At 41.1% G+C, this 25,179-nt stretch overlaps 1 protein-coding gene across 1 annotated transcript; it reads right to left on the bottom strand.

Moving 5' to 3' along the window:
- Window positions 1-86: 86 nt before the first annotated feature.
- On the bottom strand, window positions 87-23,481 carry TARS1 (threonyl-tRNA synthetase 1). Its single transcript, XM_050943799.1, has 19 exons — window positions 23,407-23,481; window positions 22,099-22,176; window positions 20,464-20,654; window positions 18,710-18,833; window positions 16,011-16,132; window positions 15,583-15,700; window positions 13,265-13,329; window positions 13,079-13,157; window positions 12,218-12,364; window positions 10,981-11,079; window positions 10,115-10,281; window positions 6,249-6,411; window positions 6,030-6,167; window positions 5,399-5,476; window positions 2,729-2,829; window positions 2,521-2,625; window positions 2,321-2,393; window positions 1,392-1,506; window positions 87-621 (listed from the first exon to the last, which is right to left on the bottom strand). Exons 1-19 carry the CDS (start codon window positions 23,425-23,427, stop codon window positions 473-475), a joined length of 2,133 nt encoding a protein of 710 aa, XP_050799756.1. The 5' UTR covers window positions 23,428-23,481; the 3' UTR covers window positions 87-472.
- Between the last annotated feature and the right edge of the window lie 1,698 nt (window positions 23,482-25,179).

Here is a 25,179-nt window from a genome sequence, read left to right as displayed (position 1 = left end):
CTCAGGTTCAGTTATACTGAGATGTAAAATTAACACTACCAATGTGGTCACTCTGCTGTACTCTACAATCCATCACATGCCCACGCTGAACCTTATGAAAGACATGGTTACCAAAATTTCATTTTTCTTAGTAGTCTACTTAGAACAAGATTAAAGTACTAGTACAATATTTAATCCTTCATTAACAGTTCCATTTTCCCTCACTTCATATTAAGCCTTAGTCACCTGGCTTCATTTTTTGCAATCAGATACCAAGAAGCTTTGTTGCATCATTTGTGTAAAATGGTCTTTCCATAGACACATGTAATGTCTGAATAATATAGAAAGGTGTTTCATGGTTGATTTTTGTTGGCTCATTTGAAGATCTATTTCAAAATCAACCTAGGGCAAATAAGATGTTACAATAGGATTTAACTGCTTTATGAAACCGATCACCCTTTTTACACTAAACCAGGTAGGGAAATAAAATCTGTTAGAATTCTTCTTCAGCATGTTTGCATCGGCAGCGTTTCAACTGTAGCAGCCTCTCCACAGTATCAGCAACTGTTCGTTCACCGTGCACCTTGTTATCTCGAGTACGGATATTAACTGTTCCACTTGCCTTCTCTTTTTCACCAACAACTAAACAAAGCCAAAATCCACAGATTAATATAATTTTTGCTCAAGGCTTGATTAAAAATAAACACCACACTTTTCTTTAAATAAGAATTATGAATAAGAACATACTAATGCTTGACAAGACAACTGAATCCTACACTGCATCCTCCTTTGCCCCCATCCCTAAACTTAAAGCTACCTTTAGTAATTCCAGCAGACATACTGAATAATGAAAACCCCATGACTGACAGTGCTTCTGTTAACAATGCTGTGTTATACTTCTAGGGCCAGATTCTCATCTTTGCTGCACAACGTCAAGACTCAGCTCTTGGGCACATGTGCACAGACTCATTAATGCATCGAGATATATAGGAATGCAGCCTGAATCAGCGATTAGAATGTGGCATTCCTCATTTAGCATACACTTGACATGGGAACTATCAAGTTATTGCAAACCATTTAATGTGATCTTTGACTGAGCCAGCGTCTTGCCCTGTTGATTGAAAGAAACCAAAATATTTTTCCTGATGCAGTGTCAATGTATCGAGTCACTAAACAGCAATCTCTTCAGCTAACAAAACAGCAGAGATTGGCTCCATAGCGTGTACTAGCCAGTCATGCACAGCTGGAAGGATGCTGGCTGTGAAAGAAACTTAAAAAGGAATCTACAGGTGTAAACTGCTGCTTCTGCCTCCCTCACTCACTGGGAAAATGAGTTAGACCAAATTTCAGTTGCATACAAGAAAAACAAGTCAACCACTGTATTACATGACCACCACATGCTATTTCTTTACCTAGGATAAAATTATACTGTGCAAGCTGAGCATTTCTGATCTTCTTGTTCAGCGTACACCCAGGATCCACATCTACATCAGACATTAATCCAGCATCATGGAACTGCTGTCTGACCTAAGTAATAAAAGGACAAAATCTTATTTAAACCCTCAACCATGAGAATACGTAGGTTTTGAGTGAAAGGGACCATTTGAGGTTTGACAGCCAAAAATTAAAATTAAATCTCTGTTTTGCTTTCATTCAGAGGCAGACACATTTTGATAGTGCTGAAACTGGTAGTGCTGAAAATGTGCACAGGGCACTGAAATATGGCTTGGACATGGCAGGAGATCCTCACACACACTAAATCACTAAGCAATCTACTACCCAGATCCAGTAGGATGGATACTCTCCGAGAATTTAGCAATGTTGAAGCCAGGAGAGCTATAGGTCTTTGTGATCAGAAGATCCTTTAAAGTTTAGGCCTGATGAGTTTGAAAGAGATATACATAGCATTATTTGTGTGGATTGTATTTTGTTTAATAGCGCCAAGGACACCTGTCTTTTCCACCCCCATCATTACTCAAAATGAATGTGGGCATTGAGGGTCCACCTGAGTGGAGCAGTTGCAGGATTAGGACATAAATGTAAAGATACTTTCTCCATGGGTTTTCCCTCTAGCTGCAGAGCTGAGCAATTTCCTTTGCCTCCACAATCAGAAACACTCTCTCCAGCATCAACATTTGTTGCTTGGATATCCAGAATCCAGACTTCATGCTTCTGATGATTAAGGTCCATTTAGAATTTAGGCAGCTTAATTTACCATCTGAATACAATATAACTTACTTACAATAGGAATTTATATAAATCCGTTAATTAAAAACAGAACTTAATGGCAATTAAGTAATGCAACTAAATCACAAATTTATCTTGGAAAAAATGAATTCACCTTTTGTGCATATTCATCACATGTTGGTCCCACCGGCACCACCATCACTTGCTGAGGAGACAGCCAGAGAGGCCTTCAGAAAAAAAACAATTATCTAGTATCTGGTGTTCTTTAACTCTTTTAGACATGCTTAATCCACTCGTACACCATCCAGAGTGTTCACTCCCTGGCTGGACAATAAGTTTATTTTTCAACGTTACCATTTGCCTGCATAGTTTTCGGTTAGGATAGCAATCATTCTTTCCACAGATCCTAAGATGGCCCGGTGAATAATAACTGGCCTTTTCTTGTCATCACCATCATGGCTGTAAATAAAAGAAATATTGTAAACTGATTTAATATGCCTACAAGTGACAGGAAAACTAGACTGTGTAACTACTATATACTAACATTTTTAGTTGTACTCACCTCACAAAGGTGAGGTTAAATCTGACTGGGAGCTGGAAATCTAGCTGGATTGTAGCACACTGGTGGTATCGGCCAATGGCATCTTTAATCTTAATGTCAATCTAAGAAACAAATCAAACTTTTAGTAGGGTCTATAAGAAACAGCAATGCCCTCTTATAGCAAAGAGATTTTCAAACACTTCACACTGAGTGAAATCTATTCTAAGGAACCATGTGAATACATCATCTATGTCTCTCTTCAGTGCAAGGTAAGACATAAGTGGCTTTTAGGGCCTGGTGTTGAGCCCTCTGACAGAAATGAATACAGGAGGTTCACTAATTCAGATTAAATTTGCACATTGGTTCAGTGTACTGAACTCACTTTCCATGGAGTTCTCATTGAATCTATTCAATTGTACATGAGAATAACTTTAAAAAGTAAAAATGAACAATTATCATCCAAACCAAGACTTCTGCAACATGTAGCTGAACAAATTCCAGGCCTATTTAACTTAAAATATTAGATAATCAAAAGGTGTCAGCTTCATAGCCTACATTACATGCTAAAGGGCAAACCTCCATCAGTGAGGGCTATCAGTTGAGGAAGAGACCACGGAGTAATGAAGATCATACTCCTTTATTTTGGATTGCTCAGTTTCATCAAAGTAACTTGGCTCCCAGATCTGAATGTATGCATATTATGCTTTTCTTTTAAATTCAGGCTGCAATCCTAAAAAACCCTTGGCTGAAAGTTAAGCATGTAAGGAAGTATTTGTAGGATCTGGGCCTTAATCATTTAGCAAATTGTCCCTATTATTCCACCACTCTATCACTGGAGGGAAGGGTGGGGAGGAGACCTGTTTTTTATTTTATTTATATACAAAGCCAAACTTTTAAATCAGTTTAAGCTGTTTTACTAAACAAACACCCCAGTGACCTTCAGTCAAAACAAAAAGTGATTTAATTTTTTTGGGGGGGTGGGGGGGCGGGGCGAAAAAACATGGTGCCATTTGTTGTCCAAGTATTTTGATGTTAGTCAGTTTTTCTGGATTTTTGAACCCTTTAAACAGACAGTTATTCATCAAAATTCTTAACAGAAGTTGTGCTGCTTGGTATTCTCATTAATTTAGTCACCCAATCATGAAGTTAAAAAATAAAATCCCACTTAGTTTAGGGCTTGACTACATGCAGAGCTGCACCAACTTAACTTAAGGTACAATTTTAAACTGTTTTAGTTAAACCACTGCAAGAGGCTACATGGTAATTATTTCAATTCAGCTTTACTCTATTAGGAACAGGTTTAAGCTAACCTGAAATGTATTCACACAGATGTATGCACCAGTCTAAAATGATTTAATTATGTGGGTGCAAGCTTGTGTATGGACAAGATCTAAGGTGAACAATGAACATTTGTAACCACCAATAGTTTGCTAACAGTCCACAAGGTGAAATTTGTTCAAATCATTTTGTGAATATTTACAACTAACCTACATTCATAGAAATCAAATCAGTTTGCTACTGATCTGTGAATGGAAAAGTAGGCTATGTTTACTGAATAGCTTATTCAGAACAAGTCATTTGAAAAGTTTTACTCAGATGCCTGTAAGGGGCTTACTGTTCCTTGAAAGAGGTGTCAATACAATTCTAACTCCATTTTCCTGGATAGTTTTTGAATGCAATACTCATGTAAAATTATTCACACAAGAAGAATAGAAGCACACTATAGTAATTACAAAATTGCAAATACCAGAAGCAATATTTTACTTCAGGTAGAATTGTTCATGGCTAGTGTATGATTAAAACTTGAATATTAGAAACCAAACTAAACTGCTGCTTTAAAAAAACAAAACCAGCGAGAAGTTACTGATCTCTAAACAGAATATTCCCAATACACCTAAAACTTTCATACCAGGCGTAATAGTGCCACCTTCTGTTCATGCTTCCCAATGTGTTATCTACTTGCTCATTACAGTAACATTAATCCTGATTGTTTTGTCTATGTAAATTGGGTTGATTTCATGAAACAGAAAAATATTAAGCACAAAACAAGTTCCTGAAAGTTGCAGCATCTAACATGAAAACAACTAAGAACTTTGCCTCACTACTTTAGAGTTAGCCATCAAGCTACATACAGGAGGGAAAAAATTACATCCCGGGAAAGCATATAACTCCAGACTGAGTATCTTGAGACAGCATAAAGGACAAAGGAATTTATTTCAAAATCTTTGCTTTCTAAGGATAGGCTTTCATATACATGACTTAGCAATTCTCTCAGGAATACATTTCATTTTATATCCTCCCTCCCGAGCACTGCAGGATGCTTTAATGAAAAATTAAAACTACTCAATGCACCTGGCTGAGTCTACAAAGCTAGATCATGAGGGAGTTTGTAGGATGACACTCAGAACTGGGGTCTGTCAGGGGACGGATGAATCCCAAGCCTCTCGTGTGATTAAAAATACCATAACATCTACTCTAAATTTACTATCATTTTGGGAACTCCAGAAACTGTGGGCTTTGGAGTACTATATTTCTTTGAAGTTCTCTAAGGAGTGTTTCTAGTGCTATTCCGCTGTCTATCCACCAAAAATAATGTTCAAATACTATGGTGATGGGAATGTTATCATCCCCTCAATAGTGTTGAGACACTTACTTAGGAAAGATGCTAACAAAATATTTTAATTTACTAACCTTAGGTCCATAGAAAGCTCCATCCCCAGGGTTCAATTCCCACTTCTCACCAAATTCATTGAGGCTGTTTTCAAGTTGCTGGAGAAAGGATACGTGTTTTTAGGGTTTCACTTTGTATTTATTTCATGTGCCATATTTTTTCTTCCACATAGTACAGTGTCAATTACACACACAGAGAGCTAGTGAATACTAGGTCATTCCCTACCTAATTGTCAACAATGCTCAATTATAACTGGGGACCCAATCTCGCTTCCCTTGTGCAGTTCAGTTTAGCAGTACTACTACCGTGATTAAGGTGCAGCTTGGCTCTTGGATGGTGGTTCAAAATTCTGATCACACACATACTTGAGAAAAACTTATCTTGCTTTCTTCTCCATTTTAAGTAGTCACATCTTCTAGTCCTTTCTTTAAAATGAATTCCAGTTTTCATATCATCATCTCCATACACTGAGAGCTATTATTAACCCATGGCAGAAAAAATTAAAAATGGCTGTACGAGCTGAATTGCTTACAGCCATAGCTGTCACCAGTCCACCTGGAGGCCCATTTTTCCCTCTCAGACATTCCAGTTTCCCACTACTTGAATAAACAGCTAAAACCTCTACACCAGGCCAGTGAAGTTACCTATTACCTTTTCAGCTTGATTCCACACTTCAATATCTCCAAGGAACTTTTCAGGACGAGTGGAGAGGTCCAGTTTGAAGGAAAATCCAAACACACCATACACAGCTTGCAAGAACTCCAGACAGCTCTTTATCTCCCCTTCAATCTTTACATGAAGACAAATCATATTTAAGGCTTTGTGTTGTTTGCATTTTAACACATCATCTTATTCAACAATATGCTTTACCTGTTCCATGGCACAGAATATGTGAGCATCATCCTGCTGGAACCTCCGTACTCTAGTAAGTCCTGTAAGGGCTCCTGACAGCTCATTACGATGGAGAACTCCAAAATCTGCCATACGCAGCGGCAACTCACGCCACGATCTTGGTCGATGGTCAAACATAAGGCTGAAGGAAAAGGTTCATTAATCCTGAATGAATTTCAAATAAACTATTAAAGATCCTCAGTGTACATTCTGATAAGCCAGATGCTAGCAATTCCAGTAATATCTACAAGTTGTAATACAGTATAGAGTTAAACCCAGAGAAAACTTTCAGAGGGAAAAAAATTCAGGGCTGTTTGGAAGAAAGATAAAGAAGGTTTTTTCCTAAGAGCCATACAACATCTGAGTCAAATATTACAATCTGGTTTCCTAAACTTCACCTGTGAGATGGTGATACATACACACGTTTTTTTTTCCCTCCCCCATTTATCCTCCCACATTCGCAGATGCATAATGCATTCAACAGTTTCTGCCATTTATTTTGGTCTTGTGCTGGTCTGTTCAGACTTCTGAGTATCACGTTGATGATCTGGCTTTTCTCTTTTGTTCTGTATAATATTTCTCTAGGTTGCCCTTTCTCTCTCTCCAGATGGTGTCCCTATTGTCACTTCTCATGGAAGTAGTGTTGGTGGCATCCTTAAAGTGTCTCTTCAATATGTCCATCATCATCTTACCATATTTGGATCTTTAGATTGGTTTGCTCTACTTAGACCAGGGCTGGGCTAACTTTTTGGCCTGAGGGCCCTATCTGGGTGGGGAAATTGCATGCAGGGCCATGAATGTAGGGCTGGGGCAGGGAGCTGGGCTGCAGGGGCGGGGTGTGGTGTTCAGGAAAGGGCTCAGGGCAAGGAGCTGGGGTGCAGAATGCGGCAGGGGGTTAGGGTAAGGGATGCAGGAGGGGTTCAGGGTGCAGGCTCCAGCCTGGTACCGCTTATCTCGAGTGACTCTGGGGTGGCAGCAGTGCACAGCGGAGCTAAGACTCACATACTTTGCCCTCCCCTTATTGATGAACAAACCAACTTGTTTTGCTGTATCTGCCAAAAGCTATGTCTTCTCTTCCATTAAGACAATGTCATCAGCAAAAACAAGGTTACGCAATTGTGCTTTATCATCAAATTCCTCAGTTGCCTTCTGCAGCTACTTTCTTCATGACATAGTCACCAGGACAAACAATACTAGGAACATAATAAACTCTGTGTCTTACTACAGTTGTCACTGCAAACCACTGGCTGGTGTTGTCACCATCTCAGACTGCACATTCAGCATTATCATATAAATCCTTGATTACTGTAATTATGCCATAATATGCCATAATTCTCCAGAAACTGTCTCTGGGTACACTATCAAAAGCCATCTGGAAATTTATAAAATGTATCACAAAAGGTACTTGCCACACCACACTTTGTTCTATAATATGTCTGAGAACAACAATGTGGTCTGAACATGATCTCAACAGTCTAAAACCCGCTTGTTCCTCTCTGAATTGAAGGTCTATTTGTTTCTTTGTATGTTCCAGAATGATGTTGCACAGGATTTTGCCAGGTACCGAGAGTCATGTGATTTCTCTCCAGTTATTGTAGTTGGTAAGGTCACCCCTCTTTGGCATTATTATTATAAGGTCTCTCTTCAACGGGGTTGGGTTCTTTTCTTCATTCCATATTCTACCCAAAAACAGAAGGAAAGTCTGGATAGTTATTTTGTCACTTTCTTTAGGCATCTCTCCAGCAATGTTATCCCTTCCAGCTGCTCTCTCATTTTTGAGTCTACTGATGGCTTTTCTAACTTCTTCCACTGTAATGCTCCTAAATCAATATCAAGCTCTAGTGGCAGGTCTTCATCATGTATTTTTAGTAGTTCACTTTGGCTCAGTTTATTTAAAACAGCCGGAAAATGTTCTCCCCATCTTTTCCTTTCCTCCTTTTTTGTAGTAAGAATCTTTCCATTTGCACCTTTAATAGGCCCTGCACGACTGCTAAAGTTTCCTGTTCGCTATTTGATTGTCTTACACAAGGTTCTAAGGCACCTCTTTGGCTACCATATTCAAGCTCTTCACAACAATATACGCCCTTTTCTCTCTTCTCTCACTCCTTTTCACCTTCTGTCCAGAGCTCTGCATTCTTCTTGCCATTTTCTTGTCTCTTCACATGAGCTTTTGCTTTACACTTATTCTCTTTTCCACTGCTGCCCAAATAACATCGCTAATTCATTCTCCCCTTCTAGATGTCATTCTTATTAGAACTCTTTGCACTTTGTAGAAACCACTCTGAAGTTTTCCCTCAGAGTATCAATGTCTTGGTCTTCTTCATTTAACTCCATTAGAACACTGAACCTGTTATTCAGTGCAAACTGAAAGCACTTTTTGTGCTTGGGACTTCTAATTGTGTGCTACTGATGTGTGGTCTTCTTCTAACCTTCTTCATCTTTAACTTGCTCTTCAGTGTAGTGATACAAAAGTTATGGTCACCGCCCACATCTGCTCCCCTGTACATATCTCTTCCAGCAAGCTGCAAAATATTCCTGAAATGCAGAAGTGATCTATCCGGTTCTTTTTAATACCATATGGGGAGTTCCATGTCACTTTATGGATTTCTTTTTGAGAACATTTTGTTCTACCTATCACTACCTTGTTCATGATGAAAATTTCTACCAATTGTTCACCATTCTGGTTCATGTTCAAACCCCTGCTGCCCATAATTTTATCCAATCCATCATTGCTACTTCCAACCTTTGTGTTAAAAATTGCCCATAGTCACTATGTCATGTTATGGATCTTGGTTAACACATTCTGTAACAAATCATAAAAAGCATCTTTTCTCTCGTCTGGCATTTCACCAGTTGGCTCATAGCATTGCATGACAATGAATTTAGTCTGAAAGTGAACAGGGATAATTCTTTCATTGACTGATTCCCGCTCAGTCAGTGCCTACTCTCCTTCATTGGACACTAGGATTGATTTGTGAGCTTCATGTCTACCATCCTCATTCCTGCAGAGATGATGGCCATATTTGTTTCTCTAAAAGTGTAGTTTGTTCAAAACTGTCCATCTACACTCACTGATTCCAAGGATATCAAGATGGTATCTACCCATTTCCTTAATTACTTGAGTAGCTTTAGTAGCTCCTTACACTGTTTTCGTACTCCAAAATCCAATTTTCATCATTGATCTGCTCTTCAGCATAAGTCTTCTCAGGACATGGACTTCCTTATGGTTCTAACCAATGCCAGTCATATTCTTCCCATAAAGTTCACCCATTGCATACACTAAAAACTGGCACTGCACCTATGCACAAATACCTATATCAGGCATACAATGTTTTGGGGATCAAAGGAGGCAGCCAGTTTTGAATATCTAGCCCTTGAAATTATTGATTCATGGCATTCATAACTGTATCGCACTGAACTTAGGCACTGTAGAGTATATGGTCCTTAATTATCAGATTATATCACCTTTGATAGTGTTTCAAATGTTGGTGCCTAAGCAACAGGTCTGTATGTGAGAGGTGCAGACTACTCAAAACCACCACGATAGCATGTACATCTTGGCATCAACTAAAATCAACCAGAGAAAACACGAGAAAGAGAAAGCTACAGAGCTGAACTGAAGATATCAGTTAAGAATGTGTTTCTGAACTGGAGACTTGTGAACAGCTAGAAATTCATACATGATCTCGCATCAAATTAAGCAATAGTATTAAAATAAATTATTAAAAAAAAATACCAGAGTGCACCTGGCTTGGATTTTTTCGCAAATCGGGTGGAAAATATGAAAGCTAGAGCTAGTCCAAACAAATTGGCAATATTTGATGAAACAGGTGCTATATAAATACCAGTGTCCTGGGCAGTTCATGGGCTTCAGAGCAAAGACTTCCTTCTCCACCTCAAATGAAAACATGTTTTCACTGTAATGTTGCCAGTGCCCTGATGTAATCCAGACTTTGCTGTTGTAGATGTTTGGAGTGACAACCTCCTGGAATCCTCGCTTCCGATACTCGCTCTAAAAGAATAGACCCAAGAAACAGAAGAACTAATAAGGCAGGCTAGAATAGCAATGCTCAACCTGTGGCTTAAAGCGACATTTGTCTCTTTAATACAGTGTTTGCTGTGCATGACTCAATAAAAACGAGCAAAGTTGCTCCCCTGAAACATGCAGGCAATAATGAGTTAAACAGGCAGGGGCTGCCAAGATTCCTTCCCATTCTTTGCAGCTGCCAGAGAGGGTGAAGAGGAGGGAAATAAGAGAAGAAACATGTTTCTCCATCCCAGCAACCATAGAAGCAATCGAGAATCAGTCTCCATTTGTTAGAGTCACAAAATAATTGGATGCGCCTCGTGATATTGTATTGTAATGTCTGCACTGTAGTGCAGCACAAATACATAACATGGTGCAGTGACAAGATAAATATCACAGCAGAATGTCAAGATGTTTTCCCCATCTCTTTTGCTTTTTTACATGCCATTCTCCAAAAAGTAGCTCTCCAACTCTGCCATGCTAAATTCAATAACCTATTAAGCAAACATATATTAAACCACCCGCGTACTGTATACTATATATATTTTTTAAAAGCAGAATGCATAAACATTTAAAATTAATCCCAATTGTATTGCTATATGGTCTTCTAAAACCTTTTTAGCTCTTTGTCTAGAAATCTTATTATAAAACACAGGAGATAAAAAATCCAAAGATATTACTTACCCTGATGAATTCAATTAATGTGTTGTAGATGTAAGCTCCCTTTGGCAAGAAAAAACAACTGCCAGGACTGAGCTCATGGAAGAAATATAGTTCTTGGTCCTGTAGGAAAACATTGGTACATCTTAGTTTTATATGATATGTTTAGATTCTGATCATACCCTTTTCCTCTCCCAATGTTACAGCTAAAGTCAGGCCCGAAATGTTAGTTCTTACTACACATCACTATCCAGACTACAGTATTGTTTAGTTTTTTAAATTTAACATACTATAAAATAGCAACGTGCAGTAGATCTGATATGCTTCCCTGTGTAAATATCTCCTCGTCATGAGCAATAGCTTAAGATTAAGGTTTCCTATTTTAATATTGATGTTCCTACATATACCTGTCATTTCATGTATCTGTGTGCGATGGCTTCTTAACTACACCCCTCAAGATTCATCTTATCTGCTATTACTACTAACAATAACTAGTCCTGCTGTGACATTTTACATCTCCCCAAAGCACAGTTCAAATAATTAATCAGTAAGCTGATACTTCACTGGATTGTGTTCCTGCTTTAGGGCAGGAGGTATTTTAGTGCGTTGCTGTCTCCTTTCTTGAAATAGAAACAGCAGACTAACAGTTTATTCAGGACTAACTATTAATCACCTTGTCCAAAACAATGCATTTTCATTAAGATGATTTTATTTTATTGGAGGACAAAAAATAAAAAATGCGGCATAACTACAAACACTAGAAATACACATCAGCAATAATCAAGAAGAAAAAAGTTGAGTATATAATGGATTCTAGAGATGTACAAAGAAAAATCTCTAAGAAACAAGAAGCTGTAAGAGTCCCCTCTAGGAACAAGCTTCCTCTTGGGCTTCAACACAGCACTAAAGTAAACCCATTGCTGGCTATAGATCTCCTGCTTTACCCAAGATCAGAGTTTTCATGTTTTGTGCACAGTTACTCTGTGTAGGACAGTTACCATCCTGTTTAGGTTTTTGATTATGTATAAAATAGCCAAAAACTCTAGAAAGATGCTTATTTGTCTACAGTCCATTGTAGTGGTTTCGGGGCTCCATTCTGAAGAGGACAATCACTTAATTATGAAACTTGTTACTGCATTTTCTGTGAATCACTTCATCTGAATTCTGAAGCATTAGCAGATAGGTGCTGTCTTTCATATGCTTTTTAAATCACTGAGTAGTCTCTGGCCAGAATTTTAAAAATACACTAAGTTTGTCTTACCCGTCCAATCTTTCTGTGATCTCGATTTTTAGCCTCCTCCTGGAGCTTCTCCCATTCCTTTAACATTTTTACATCTGGGAATGAAATTCCATAAAGCCTTTGGAGGGTTTCCATATCAGACTTGCCTTCCCAATATGTTGAGGAATTCTGAAGACAGATAAAATGGTACAGTATTAGAAGGACAACAGCACCCGCCATTATGACTGCCACTGTACAAGCTCTGTGATATGTTCTTTAAAGGCATGCAATAATTAAAAACTGACCAGCTATAGTTAAAAATGAAACTGATAAAGGCACTATGTAAAAAGAACACAAGCATGAATACAGAGATCTTAGATTTTTAATCATGATGAAAGCTAAATCCACACACTAAAAAATAAAGTTCCCCAACTGTAGCAAAGATGCACAAACACAAGTCGGCTAACTGTGTGAAAAGGTGGTTTAAAGATTTCCTCTGCTGCTCTCTACTCCTCAAGCTGCTCGTGCATGATCAGTCCCCTCTGGCTGCCCAATTTACAATAAGCTGCAAGGAGCAGTTACAAAGGGCAAAAATTACAAGCCAGGATTGGCACAGCATACGGTGTACCTAGCTACACCCCTTTTCTTGAGCCATGTCCCCTCTCTTGCTATGCTATCAGCAATGAGCGTAGGCCTAAGCCCCCATAATATGACTGCATCACTGGAAGGTCACTGACATCAGAATGCTCCTCCCACAGCTGGGCTAAACTAAGTTTATGATCAGATTAGACTAGCAGTGTGGCACAAAGGGCCAGACCCCCACCCATTCTCCCAGAGACTTGGCCCACAGTGTCAATAGATAAATATCTTGTTTAAAATTAGGCACAGAATCTCAATGCTTACCTTATGGATTTTTAATGCCTTTATTTTGCCGGTATGTCTGACATGAGGGCCCCTGCACAGATCTATCAAGGGACCACACCTGTGGAAATGCAAACAAAGACAATGCTCAGTTAGCCCACATTATGTTAGTAAATACTACAGACACTAGCATTACAGTGTGTGCGCGTGTGTATATATATTTTTTACCTGTAAACTGTAGTAGTTGGAGTGTTGACTTTTTCCTTCAAGATCCGACACTTGAACTTATTATACTGGGAGGGAATAGAATGGCAGAATCCATGTTAATTCTTCACGATTCGAAACTGCGATTCAAAACTTAAGTATTTGTTATGTGCTATTGCCACTGTATGAAACAATCTATGTTACTAATTTAAAAGAACCCTTCAATGCGTGTTCATGTACAAACTAATTCCCCTCCTCCGAACCCATAGATGGGAGAGTATCCTATGGAATGGGCTAGATATAGAGATTAAAGGATGGAGAATAGCTTTTTGTAGCACTTGAGGGTTCATGTGTGGCCTCCTATTCAGGGTAGACCTTCACAAAAATCAATTTTGCTCTATACGGAACAACATAGGTTCATCTTGATTTCTGGTCATTGGGTTCCACAGCTGAGGGCACTCTTCTAAAAAAGCCTTTCTGATGCTAAATTCTGAGAGGTCTTGAACACATGCAACTCATATATTATTCTTTCACTCATCTGCAAGGAATATATGATGGTGTGCTATGAAGCTTTTATCAGCATCAGTTTTGCATGGACACTTCTGAGAAGCGGCAAAGTTCATTCAAATCATTTGGAATTTAAATAACTTATACAGTATATATGAGGATTTAGACAAAACACTCAGAGCTCTATTCACAAGGGGAATTGCAATGTTTCTTTTAAAACTAGGGCAACCAACGATATTTATGTTGTTTCCTTCAAAGCTTATAAAATTGCTTCCCTCCCACCCCCATAATCCTTGTGTATACACCAGTATTACTGCTGCTGATCTCTGAAAGAAAAGTAATTCGGCTGACAAGCAATTAACCTAAGAGCCAACAGAAGTCTAGAAAACATGACCTATGAGGAAAGATTAAACAAACTCAATTTTTTCAGTCTGGAGAAGAAAAGACAGAGGGGACATGATAACTGTATTCAAGTACATAAAAGGTTGTTATAAGGAGGAGAGAGAAAAATTGTTGTTCTTAACCTCTGAGGATAGGACAAGCAGTAACAGGCATAAATTGGAGCAAGTGTGGTTTAGGTTAGACATTAGGAAAAATTTCCTGTCAGGGTGGTTAAGCACTGAAATAAATTGCCTAGGGAGGCTGTGGAATCTCAATCACTGGAGCTTTTAAAGAGCGTTAGACAAACACTTGCCAGGGATATGGTCAGAGGTTCTCAATCTTTTTCTTTCTGTGCCCCTGCTCCCCACACCCCCAAAAAAAAAAATGCCACAAAAACTCCATGGTCCACGCGTGCCACAACAGTTTTTCTGCATATTAAAGCCAGGGCCAGCATTACGGGATAGCAAGCAGGGCAATTTCATGAGGCCTGATGCCACTGGAGGCCCAGTGAAGCTAAATTGCTCAGGTTTCAGCTTGAGCCCCATGCGGCAGGGCTTCAGCTTTCTACTCTGGGACCCAGCAAGTTTAATGCCAGCCCTGCTTAGTGGACTCCCTGAAGCCTGCTCACAGCCCCCCAAGGGGCCCCAATCCCCTAGCTGAGAACCACTGTCTGGACAATACTTAGCCCTGAGTGCACTAGATGACCTCTCAAGGTCTCTTCCAGTCCTACAATTCTATGATTTTCATTTCTTCTAAGGTCTGTTCACTCTGCTAATACTGAGCAAATGGAGTTAAATCAAAAATACTACAATATTGGAAAATGCTCATGTCTACTTCAGCACTGGCAGTATGGTGATTTAATGTATGTCCATCTAGTGGACATTACACGATAACACAAGACTCCTTGTTGCTTAAAGTAGTACAGAAATTATTTCATACTCAGACTTAGTGCTGTCATCTAAATATTGATTTTAAGAGCTTGCTGAATACAGCTTCAGATGACATCTGCAAAGCCAGCACTTACTATCACTAGCGTTTTACGTTCTCAAAGAGTTATAGTCCCATCCTATTCATGTTCACAACATCCATGTAAGCTATTATTCCAGTTCTGCAGACAGGGAAACGAAGTAACAGAAAGACAACTTGTCCAGCGCCATGATGAGAGTCAGTGGAAGAATCGGATTAGAACTCTGGTGTTTCAGGAACACAGTCCCATTATTAACCTTCATTCAAAAAACTAAGAATTGGTATATGTGCTCACCTTTAAATATTAAATATCCCAAGTAAACCCATATAAAAACCTACACCTTTGGAAATATATTGTCAATTTGCTGCACACATCATCAACGGTGCATTTTCCATGAATACCAATAGGAGATGCACCACTAACGTTCCACAGCTAACATTATTGTGCAGCTACAGTAAATATGAAACAACAGTCTAGAACAACTTACCTTAAACATTTCAAGTAGAGTTTCCTTCTTAATTTCCAGTCTTTCAAATGGCTGTTTTTCCTTCATGATCTTCTTGCATAAGGTCTCCAAAGCAGAGAAATCATTACTGGACACACCTCTACAACAGAAAAAAAAAAATTTGCATTCTCTCTTACTAGTAATCTCTGCCATAGTTCTGCCCCCACAACATATCAGCTCATGCACTAGAGTCATTGCAATGAGGGAAATAATTTTCATCAGAAAAAGGGCTGGTCAGAGTACTTTGCCTCAGGAGCAAGGGGAAGCAGGAACTAGACTGTGACTGAGACTCCCAGATTGTGACTTCACTCTCGCTCTTTGGGTAGCGCAGCTATGCATTCTGTCTTTTTCTTGATCTGGAGTGTAGGGTTACAATCCAGCCTTCTGGAAGTGAAAATGAAAGAACCTACCCATCCTCGAGGTACATGTCATAATAAAATCCATTTTCTATTGGTGGGCCATAGCATAAACATCCACCATAGATTCGCTCCATAGCTTCACCCATTATGTGAGCACTTGAGTGCCAGTATACCTAATGAGAGGGATAAAAAGGGGATCAGCTTGAGTATTTATGTACAAAGCATTTCAAGAACCTCTGAAATCCATACAGAAGTTTTTTGATGATTTGTTTTTACAGATCCTTGAAGGAGGAGATCTAGTATTAGAGCCTGTTGCACTGTGGGAAATGATTCACATATCAATTTGCCAATTTAACCCCCCAAAATCATGAGTAATTATCTGACAAATTGTATTTGCTAATCTTTACATCTGTGAAGTATTGGAAAAATGTATTTCATAAAAGTTCTCTCAAATGGCTGGGGAAGGAGAGAAAATTCACTTAGTAAGTTGCACTAATGTTAATTGACTAGCCTCATTTACTATATTCATATATCATCTATCTACTTTAAAATAGCAGCAATGGAGCGGTAATACAGGCTGGGATCCATGAAAGGACTTACGTGTTGTGATACAGCACTGCAGCACTTAACTTTTAGGAGCCTAGAGAATGAGACAACTACACTGCGATCCACATAGCCCAGTTAGGTATCTAGGCTCCTATACAATGAGTGAGGAGAGACAGGCACATTAGAATGTGATCCACGAAAATTCAGCACACTTGGCACTGAGCCACCCAAGCTAGCCAACAAGAGATGACAATGACAGGGAGTGTGCCAAGTCTGGCCTTCTCTCAGAGATAGGCACCAAAGTCCCTGTGGCAGGAAGGCGCCTATCTTTGTTTGCCATCCACAAACGGGAACCTGCTGCCTGGAGAATCAAGTGGTTTAGACAGCTATGCTGCTTCTTGCAGAAATGAGTTAAGTGCCTGCCTCATTCTACACAAAATGGCTGGACGAGGAAGAGACACCATCTGTGATACCTTTTAGCCCAGTGATTAGAGCACTCACCTGGGATATGGAGACCCAGGTTCAGTTCCCCTCTTGGCCTGAAGGGGAGAAAGGATTTGAACAGGGGTCTCCCACACTTCTCAGGAATGTGCTGTGAACACTGAGCAATGGGAGATTCTGATGTGGGGCACCCTCATCTCACCTGCTGAAGCTATTCCGCTGAGAACAAACACTGAAAGTGTGACTAGGTGGGTGAGAGAGAGAGAGAGACTCTCTGTAGTCTGGTGGTTAGGGCACCCACCTGGGAAATGGGAGACTCTGAGTCTAGTCCCCCTGTTCCAATCCTTCTTTCATTATTTCTCTCTCTTTCTCCCCTCTTCCACTCCATCCCAGATTTCAAATGAGACCCAATCCGGTAGACATACTCAAGGAGCACCTAATGGATTGGGCCCTGCATATGACTTAGGAAGCCAAAAACTAAACTTCCCCCTCAACGCCTCCCAGGTTCGTGAATTGCTCTGAGGCTAAGGCAGGAGACAGTTGTCTGAACTCTTATCATAGAATATCAGGGTTGGAAGGAACATCAGGAGGTCATCTAGTCCAACCCCCTCAAAGCAGGACCAATCCACAACTAAATCATCCCAGACAGGGCTTAGAGTGGGGTAGCACTGCTCATGCCACAGGATCTAAAATGTAGGGAACATCGACAGTTGAAAGTTAAATACTGAGTGAGTTTAGGTGCCTAGAGGGTTAGGCAGCAGGCAAATAGGAGTTTCATGGATCACAGTGGTGCTGCGCACACGGACTTAGGTACTTAAACTGGAGTTTAGGCACCTACATTACTTTGTGTACTGCACCCACACAATACTTAGTCTGAAAGATATAATTGGAACATAAGGTCTTGATCCTGCACCTGTGCAGGAGTTTGCAAAATCAGGGCCTAAGTTGTTAGTAAGTCTTACACGTACAACATGAGATACATAGCAAATAGGATTTTTTATTAGTTTGTGTTTTCAATTAAAAATCAAATGAAGACAAAAATTACACCTGAACATTAATTTTACAAAGCTACTATTTTTAGTTTTGTTGATAAATTAAAACCAAATCTATATGACTGCATGTTTTTAAATGTACATATCTGAAAATGCAAATTTATGCATCTCATCATAACTGTAACTTGTCCACGATGCACATAAATAGAATTATTTTGTATGCCTTAAACTATATCATATGTGCAATATGGCAGAGTTAGTTGATATGGGAACAATAAGTATGCATTTAAGATCCCAGCTATATAGTTGAGTGCTGCTTGCACTGAATATCATTTAAAGTGTACTTAATACTACTTTCCATATTTACATTAAGCTGAATAAGCAATCATTAAAATAAAGAGCTACATTTTTATGATGTGAAAAAAGACACTAATATAAACCCCCTCACATTAATGTATTATTAAGATTAAGATTGCAGATTTAGAGGCTTATTCTTACCACAAGAGTCCTAACATAGGCTTAATTACCACAACTGCAAGCAAAGCAATTGCTATTCATACATGCCAGCATATATATATATATATATATATCTGCAGTAGCACACATCTTTCTTAAGAAGTAGTTAGTAGAAAATAAGGTATGCAATGCACAGCGATTTTCATTCTTTATTCCACAAATGTTAAAGGTAGTTACGCTCACTGAGAACTAAGTTCAGGTTTTGAAGTTTCTCATCCAAGGGAGGGGAGAACCAGTTTAGTGGAAGATACTTACTGCTTGAGCATCTTCATCTTCAAACTTGAGCAGTTCCAGGGTACAGTCTTCCTCCAAGGGACGGTCTAGATCCCAAACCACTTTGTTCACTTTAGCAATAACAGTGTTGTCAGCTAAACCTTGACTATACAATAAATAATTTGTATGTCAGTTATTGGAATCAACAAATGGAGACACTCCACCCTAACCTTTCCCCTGCACAGTCAGGATGGGATTTTCAAGAGTGCTTAGTGTTGACTTAAGTCTGCTTCCACTGAAGTCAGTGGTAAAACACCCACAGATGGCAATGGAAGCAAAGTTAGACCAACACTAAGCACTTAAGAAAATCCTACACATTAATATATATGAGAAGAACAGAAAGAAACTAAAGGTAGTTTATTTAACAAAATTTCCCACTGTGGTGCACTCTTACTAACATATTTGACTTATTTAGGGCAGTACTTGCTGCTACTATGACTCTTCTGCAATAGGAGATGCAGCCTCTTTTAAGCAAGTCCCTGAATGAGATCAGATTTTTCTTTTTGAAAACTTCAAGTAGGTACTATTACCTTTACATTTGTCTTCACAAATAAAAAACCCAACAATTCTTAAAGATGATAAGTTTGGCAGTCATTTGAACCTTAAACTGAAGTTATTAAATGTTTGAGCAGATCAGTAGTTCAGATGGATTGACTTGCAAGAGAGGAAGCACACCATGAGTGTTTCTAAAGTACTTCATTTAGAGCTGAACAAGTCTCCAAGAAAAAACTAGTCTTTCCTTCTTAGTTTATTTCACCTCAACCTAGAAGAAATCAATTCTGCTGAAGATCATTTGATGTCTAAGAACCGTACCAATACTGTTCAGAAACATCCACTGATACTGAACTCACCCTGACCTTAACAGGGACACTAAATTAACATAGGTACAATCTTTATTTTTATGATAAAGGGCACTAAATTAAAGTTTGAGGCCAAATTTTCAGAAATTAACTATTTTGACAGATAATGAGCATGCAAACAGCATGTGCATGAACTGCCAGCCTTAAACATATGTACCAAGAAAGCAAAGTAAAGCTTTTAAGTACAATGAATAACCTAGCCACAATAGGGTTAGTGCTTCCATTTTGAAGTTTAAGGTCTTTTCATTTTAATTTTGAGCATCATAAAACATGACCATGAAATTTTCCAAGATGCTTACTATACATTGCCCAAAACTACAATAAAAGTTTAACCATTTGATATTCACCCAAAGTTAGCGTAGTGCTCTTTTTGACATGTGCCATACATTTTAATTAAGATATTTTTATGGGTGACTCTCACTGAAATTAACAGGTGTGTCACCCATCAGTCTTCCACATGTCAGTGCAGAACAGATTAAGTTATCTGATGCAATAGCACCCAATCCTGCAAACACTTCAAGTGTGTTTGTAACATTATTTGCATGGTTGATTAGTTCCCAACTCAACAGGAATAGTCATTTAGTAAAAGTTACTCACGTTTATGTATTTACAGGATCCAGTCTATAAATAATTATTTAATTTTAAAAACAGCATCTTCATAAGGCAAAGAATTATGTTTTGAAATGAGAAAGCTGTTTAGTTTGAATTTATAGTAAAAGCAAGATTGCTAACAATTATGCCTTGAATAAAATTAAGTTGTGCTAAGAAATAAATAAAGAAATAACCCACCATACTAAGGACTATAAAAGATCACAGATGAAATTTGCAGTAGTTGTGTCTGAAACTGATAGCATAGGTCACAGAAGTCAGCCATACCTAATTCCACAAGCAACTTCATAAGGAGTGGTCTTCCAGGATTCAGCATCAACCTGCTTGCCATCAGGTAATGTGACTTTAATGGGTTTGCTGTCTTTTGCAGCTCTTTCTGCTAGAAGTGCATCATGTTCTGCTTTAAGTTTATGATACTTTTCTAGACGCTCATTGATATATTCAGGCCAGGGATTCAGCTACATATAAAAGAATGGAGGGAAGGAGAAGTATTTAGCCAAGACTTCCAGTTCTAAAGAAAAATAACTTTAAAAATTAAGCAAAGAAGATAAATTCTTCTGAAGTGTCTAAGTGATTTAGCAATCTTAATGTCACTGATCTTCAATTCACTTGGGTCCTTTTAAAAGTTTTAGTCAGTATCCTTTTTCAAAAGATAGAGAGGGGCCAGGCTAGTTTCTTAGCAAAAAAAAAAAAAAGCAGCTAATGTGATGCAACAAGAATTTGAGAAGCACAAATTCTACTGTAGCTTAATACACACTGGAAAAAGCAAGCTGCTGACATTATCACCACAATAATAAATGGAAGTGGGGAAAAAAGAAAAATCTAACAGCACATTGTTTGAATTACAAGCAAAAAATGTTTGTATCTTACACAGCTCAAGGTCTCCTACTTCCACCTGCTAGAGGTATACACACTCTGGCTCAACCTTATTCTAATGCATCAAATCTTACTAACATCCCAGCTAACCTGTACTGATGCTCTACCTTCCTTATCCATCTCCACTTCCTTCTTCCATTCCCATTTAACCTGCTACTCTACCACTCTTCCCATTTACTCCGTGAATAGTCTGCATCCAGAAGTGTTGCTAAAGCAGTTTAAACGCTAGGTAATCATAATTAATTTCTAATTTAAAGACAAAAAACTTTAGCTTAGATTAAGATTATTTAAATTAAACAAACATTGGCTTGTACCTGGTTTATAGTAAATTGCTTAAAATTCTAATATGCCAAACAATAAAAATTTCAGAAAGTACATAGTTAAGAAAAAAATATGCTTTTCATGTCTATACTACTATGTATTCTCATTTACTCAAAATTAGAAAACTTAGCCACTAGAAAGACAAAGGTTACATCATCATTACAAATGCATTCCTCATCCTGGTGCAAAGCAGAGGACTAATAGTAAAAAGGGAATTACTACAGACCGCTCTACAAATCCAATGTAACCTGCTGTAATAGCATCAAAGAAAAAAACTATTTTGTAACTATTTCACTGCTGCATGTCATTACTATAAATCAGCTGGAGCATAAGAGCACCCACCACAGTACCTGTAATGAAGCGGTTCTCAAACTGTGGTTTGGGATCCCAAAGTGAGTCTGGCTCAGATTTTTTGGGACTGGGGCCAAAGCCCAAGGGCTTTGGCCCTGGGCAGTGCGACTCAGGTTACAGGCCCCTTGCCTGGTGCTGAAGCCCTTGGGCTTCGGTTCTGGCCACCATCTGGGGCAGCTGGGCTCAGGCTTCAGTCCCCCCATGCTGGGGTCGTGTAATAATTTTTGTTGTCAAAAGGAGGTTGTGATGCAATGAAGTTTGCGAACCCGTGGTACAATGCATTGATGTCCTTGGTACGATGTTCAGCAACGAAATTAAATTGTTTAAAAGCATATAAGTGAACTGGAAATTTACCTCTGTGCAACTCCCATCACCAGATCCTTCTTTTGTTTTCTTCTTTCCCCATTCCTTCTTTTCTTCCTCAGCAGCTATCTAAAAAGACAAATTAAAGTAAGATTAGTTTCTCTCCTTTCTCAATGTCAAGTTTAAAACTGTACCTAACTCTGTAGGTGATGGAGAAGGTGCCCATTGGTTTAAGCACAGCACAGTACAGGGCTTCAGGAAGTCTTGAATCCTGACACCAGCTCTGACAAGGATTCTTCATATCCTTAGACAAGTCACTTCATCTTACTACCTCAGCTTCCCCAGTTCTAACTGGGTACATAAGACTTACCAACTTGTTGTGAAGAACAGTCAGTAACTCCCCATTTCTAAGGAACACACTTTCTGCTCTGTATACTTTCCTGTGTTTTGCTTTATCTTTTACCAAATATGGAAGGTGGCAGCAAGCTCCACAGTGCAGGGATTTCCTTTTTCTATCCACCTGTAAAAACACCTTGCACGGTTATGGTTCTCTTCATTTTCAAAGTTAGTGCCGTCTAGAGCTAGAAGTCCAATCTGAAGAGTCCCAAGATCACATCACATTTAAATCACTGGCTAAGAGATGACAATGTAAAGTGGAAAGGGAAATATCTGTATCAGCACTAGTCTCTAAGGCGCCACGAGGACTCCTGGTTGTCTTTGAGGGTTTCGCTGGCCATTTTCCTATACGTGTTGTTCTGCAGGGTTTCAATTGGCTTTTTGACTTCCTGGGGCCGGATCCTGCGCAGCCCTTGTGCCCGCACGAAGCCCCACTGATTTTACCAGGGATCACGGGTGCGAGGGGTCCCGATGGCAGGAGCGGGGGAGCCCCTTATGCTGCGCGCTCTGCGGGGCCGGTGTAACGGCCCGTGCTGCGGCCGGGCGGCACCCGCCTCGCTGGCACTGCCAGACCACACCCGCGCGCCGCGCCGCGCCGGGCCAGGACAGCCGGCTCGAGCGAGAAGGGGACCCGCCACGGGGCCGGGCCGGGCCGGGCCAGCCGGCTCGAGCGAGAAGGGGACCCGCCACGGGGCCGGGCCGGGCCGGGCCAGCCGGCTCGAGCGAGAAGGGGACCCGCCACGGGGCCGGGCCGGGCCGGGCCAGCCGGCTCGAGCGAGAAGGGGACCCGCCACGGGGCCGGGGAGCTGCCTGGGGTGAGCCAGCCCCAAGGGACGGGCCGGCTCAAGGGCCGGGCTAAAGGGACCTTTCGCCCCCGGTTCAAACCCAGCCCGGGCCCGGAGGGTCCGCGAGTCCAGAGCGCTGCGGGGAGGGACCCTGAGGCGGGCGGGCGCGCGCACTCACCTGGCTCCCTGCCCCCGCCATGCCGCTCGGAGCGAGCCCGCGCGCAGGCCCAGCCGGCTTTGGCAGCTGATGCAACGGGAGGCGCGGCTGGTCCCGCCCTCGGCAGCAGCAAGCGGGTTGGGTCCGGAACCCGGGCGGAGCCCGAGCCTGCGCGGGGGCGCTGCAGCGGCTGCCGCCGGGCGACCTGGGCCGGGGCCAGGGGACAGCACGGGCCGGGGCTGCCCAGCACCGCCCTGCCGTGTCTGGCCTGTCAAGGGGCCTGGCCCGGCGGCATCGCTCCGCCCGGCCTCACGTGAGAACGGCCTGAGCCAGCTGCTCCGCGCGGGGCTCTGCGGGGCCGCCAGCCCGGGGATCTGTGCAGGGCAAGCCCCTCGCCGGCCTAGGGCCGGGGCCCGTGTTTCCTGCCCTACCGGCTACAGCCTCTTGCCGCTGCCCTGCGGTGGGTAAGCCTCGGCAGCCATCGGCGTGAGGCCCCCAGCCCGCGGGCCGGGAGATGATAAACGGGGCAGCCGGGCGGCTGTGGGAGAAGAGGCTTGACTAGCGCATAGCAGGCTCCACAATCGCTCGGCTACCCAGAGATCCTTGTCGAGCTCTTGCCACGAGTCCCGTTCCTCTCCCTGGTTCCCACCCCATCATGCTGTTGTGGGGCTGCACCCAGAGCTGATCTCCAAACCAAGCTCGGGTTACTAAAAGATCTGTTTTGGCGTGGCCTCTTTTGGACCCATTTTGGCAGAGAGATGGACTCTATTGTGCTGGATAAGGTGGGTGAGGTAATAGTTTTATTGGCCCAACTTCGCTTGGTGAGAGAGACAAGCTTCTGAGCTACAGGGTGCTCTGTATCTAGCCACAGCCCACCTGGCTCACTTCCTGGCTCCCAGGGAGAGGAGCAGCCTGCCTCTGTTGCATCCGTTGCCTGAGCTGGCTACACCTGTGAGTGACCTCACCCTGGAACCTGGCTCTGTGCTGAAGACCTGAAGAGCTCCTGAAAGCTTGTTTCTATCACCAGCAGAAGTTGGTCCAATAAAAGATATTACCTCTGCCACTTTGTCTTTATAATATCGTGAGTCTGACATGGCTATAACTACTCTGTTGTACTAGGACTGTTCCACTTTAAACTACCATGGTCATGGGCCCTGATTCTGAGCCCAGAGGATGGGGGACAAAGGTGGTTTACACCACTAGGATACTGGGTCTGCCAGTGTGGCCAGTGGCATAAACTAGAGTGGCCCGAGAGACTCTTCTAATTTACACCTGAGCTGCAAAAGTCCACAAAGAACCATCCAGCAGCATAGCTAGAGCACTGCAACCCACCACAGCCCTCCACCAGTATGCCTTGCTAGCCCTGGGCAGGCACACCCTGAGCCTGGAGACTCTGAGGGGAGAAGGCTGTCAAGCACATGGGAGAATTCTGCATTATATTATATAAATATTTTTATGTATCTCCGTTTGCTTGAGCACTGTGGTGTGGCTGTCTCTATGAAACACTAAGGGTTAATTCCCACTGGTATTCTCCATAGGCACCACGGGAACCAGGCAATGACTAATTCAATTGCTGTTGCTCAGATGAAGACTTCACTGAATCCACTTCTGGAGTCTGCTTCTATCCCACCTGGGGAGATGCATAAATCAGATTAACTAGGTTCTAGTGTCCCAGGACATGCAAAACTTTAGAATGGCTGAAAGGCTGTTTCTGAATTCAAGGGGGAGACTGAGAGGCTGAGCATGGAGCACCCCTTCACAATGCTGGGGGATGACTGACAAAGGGGTACCTAT

Source organism: Gopherus flavomarginatus, chromosome 3 (assembly GCF_025201925.1).
Source record: "Gopherus flavomarginatus isolate rGopFla2 chromosome 3, rGopFla2.mat.asm, whole genome shotgun sequence".
NCBI classification, from domain to species: Eukaryota; Metazoa; Chordata; order Testudines; family Testudinidae; genus Gopherus; species Gopherus flavomarginatus.
Note: the sequence above shows the minus strand (reverse complement) of the source record. Positions and strands in the feature narration are given on the sequence as shown.

Bases quoted from the DNA above. Each gene is read 5' to 3' on its own strand.
- TARS1 (XM_050943799.1), bottom strand. From the start codon at position 23,427: ATGGCGGGGGCAGGGAGCCAG. The intron at 18,834-20,463 runs GTATGGCTGACT...TTTATTGTATAG, and splicing joins GAAGTTGCTTGTGGAATTAG to TCAAGGTTTAGCTGACAACA. The intron at 11,080-12,217 runs GTAAGACAAACT...GTTTTCCTACAG, and splicing joins ATCACAGAAAGATTGGACGG to GACCAAGAACTATATTTCTT.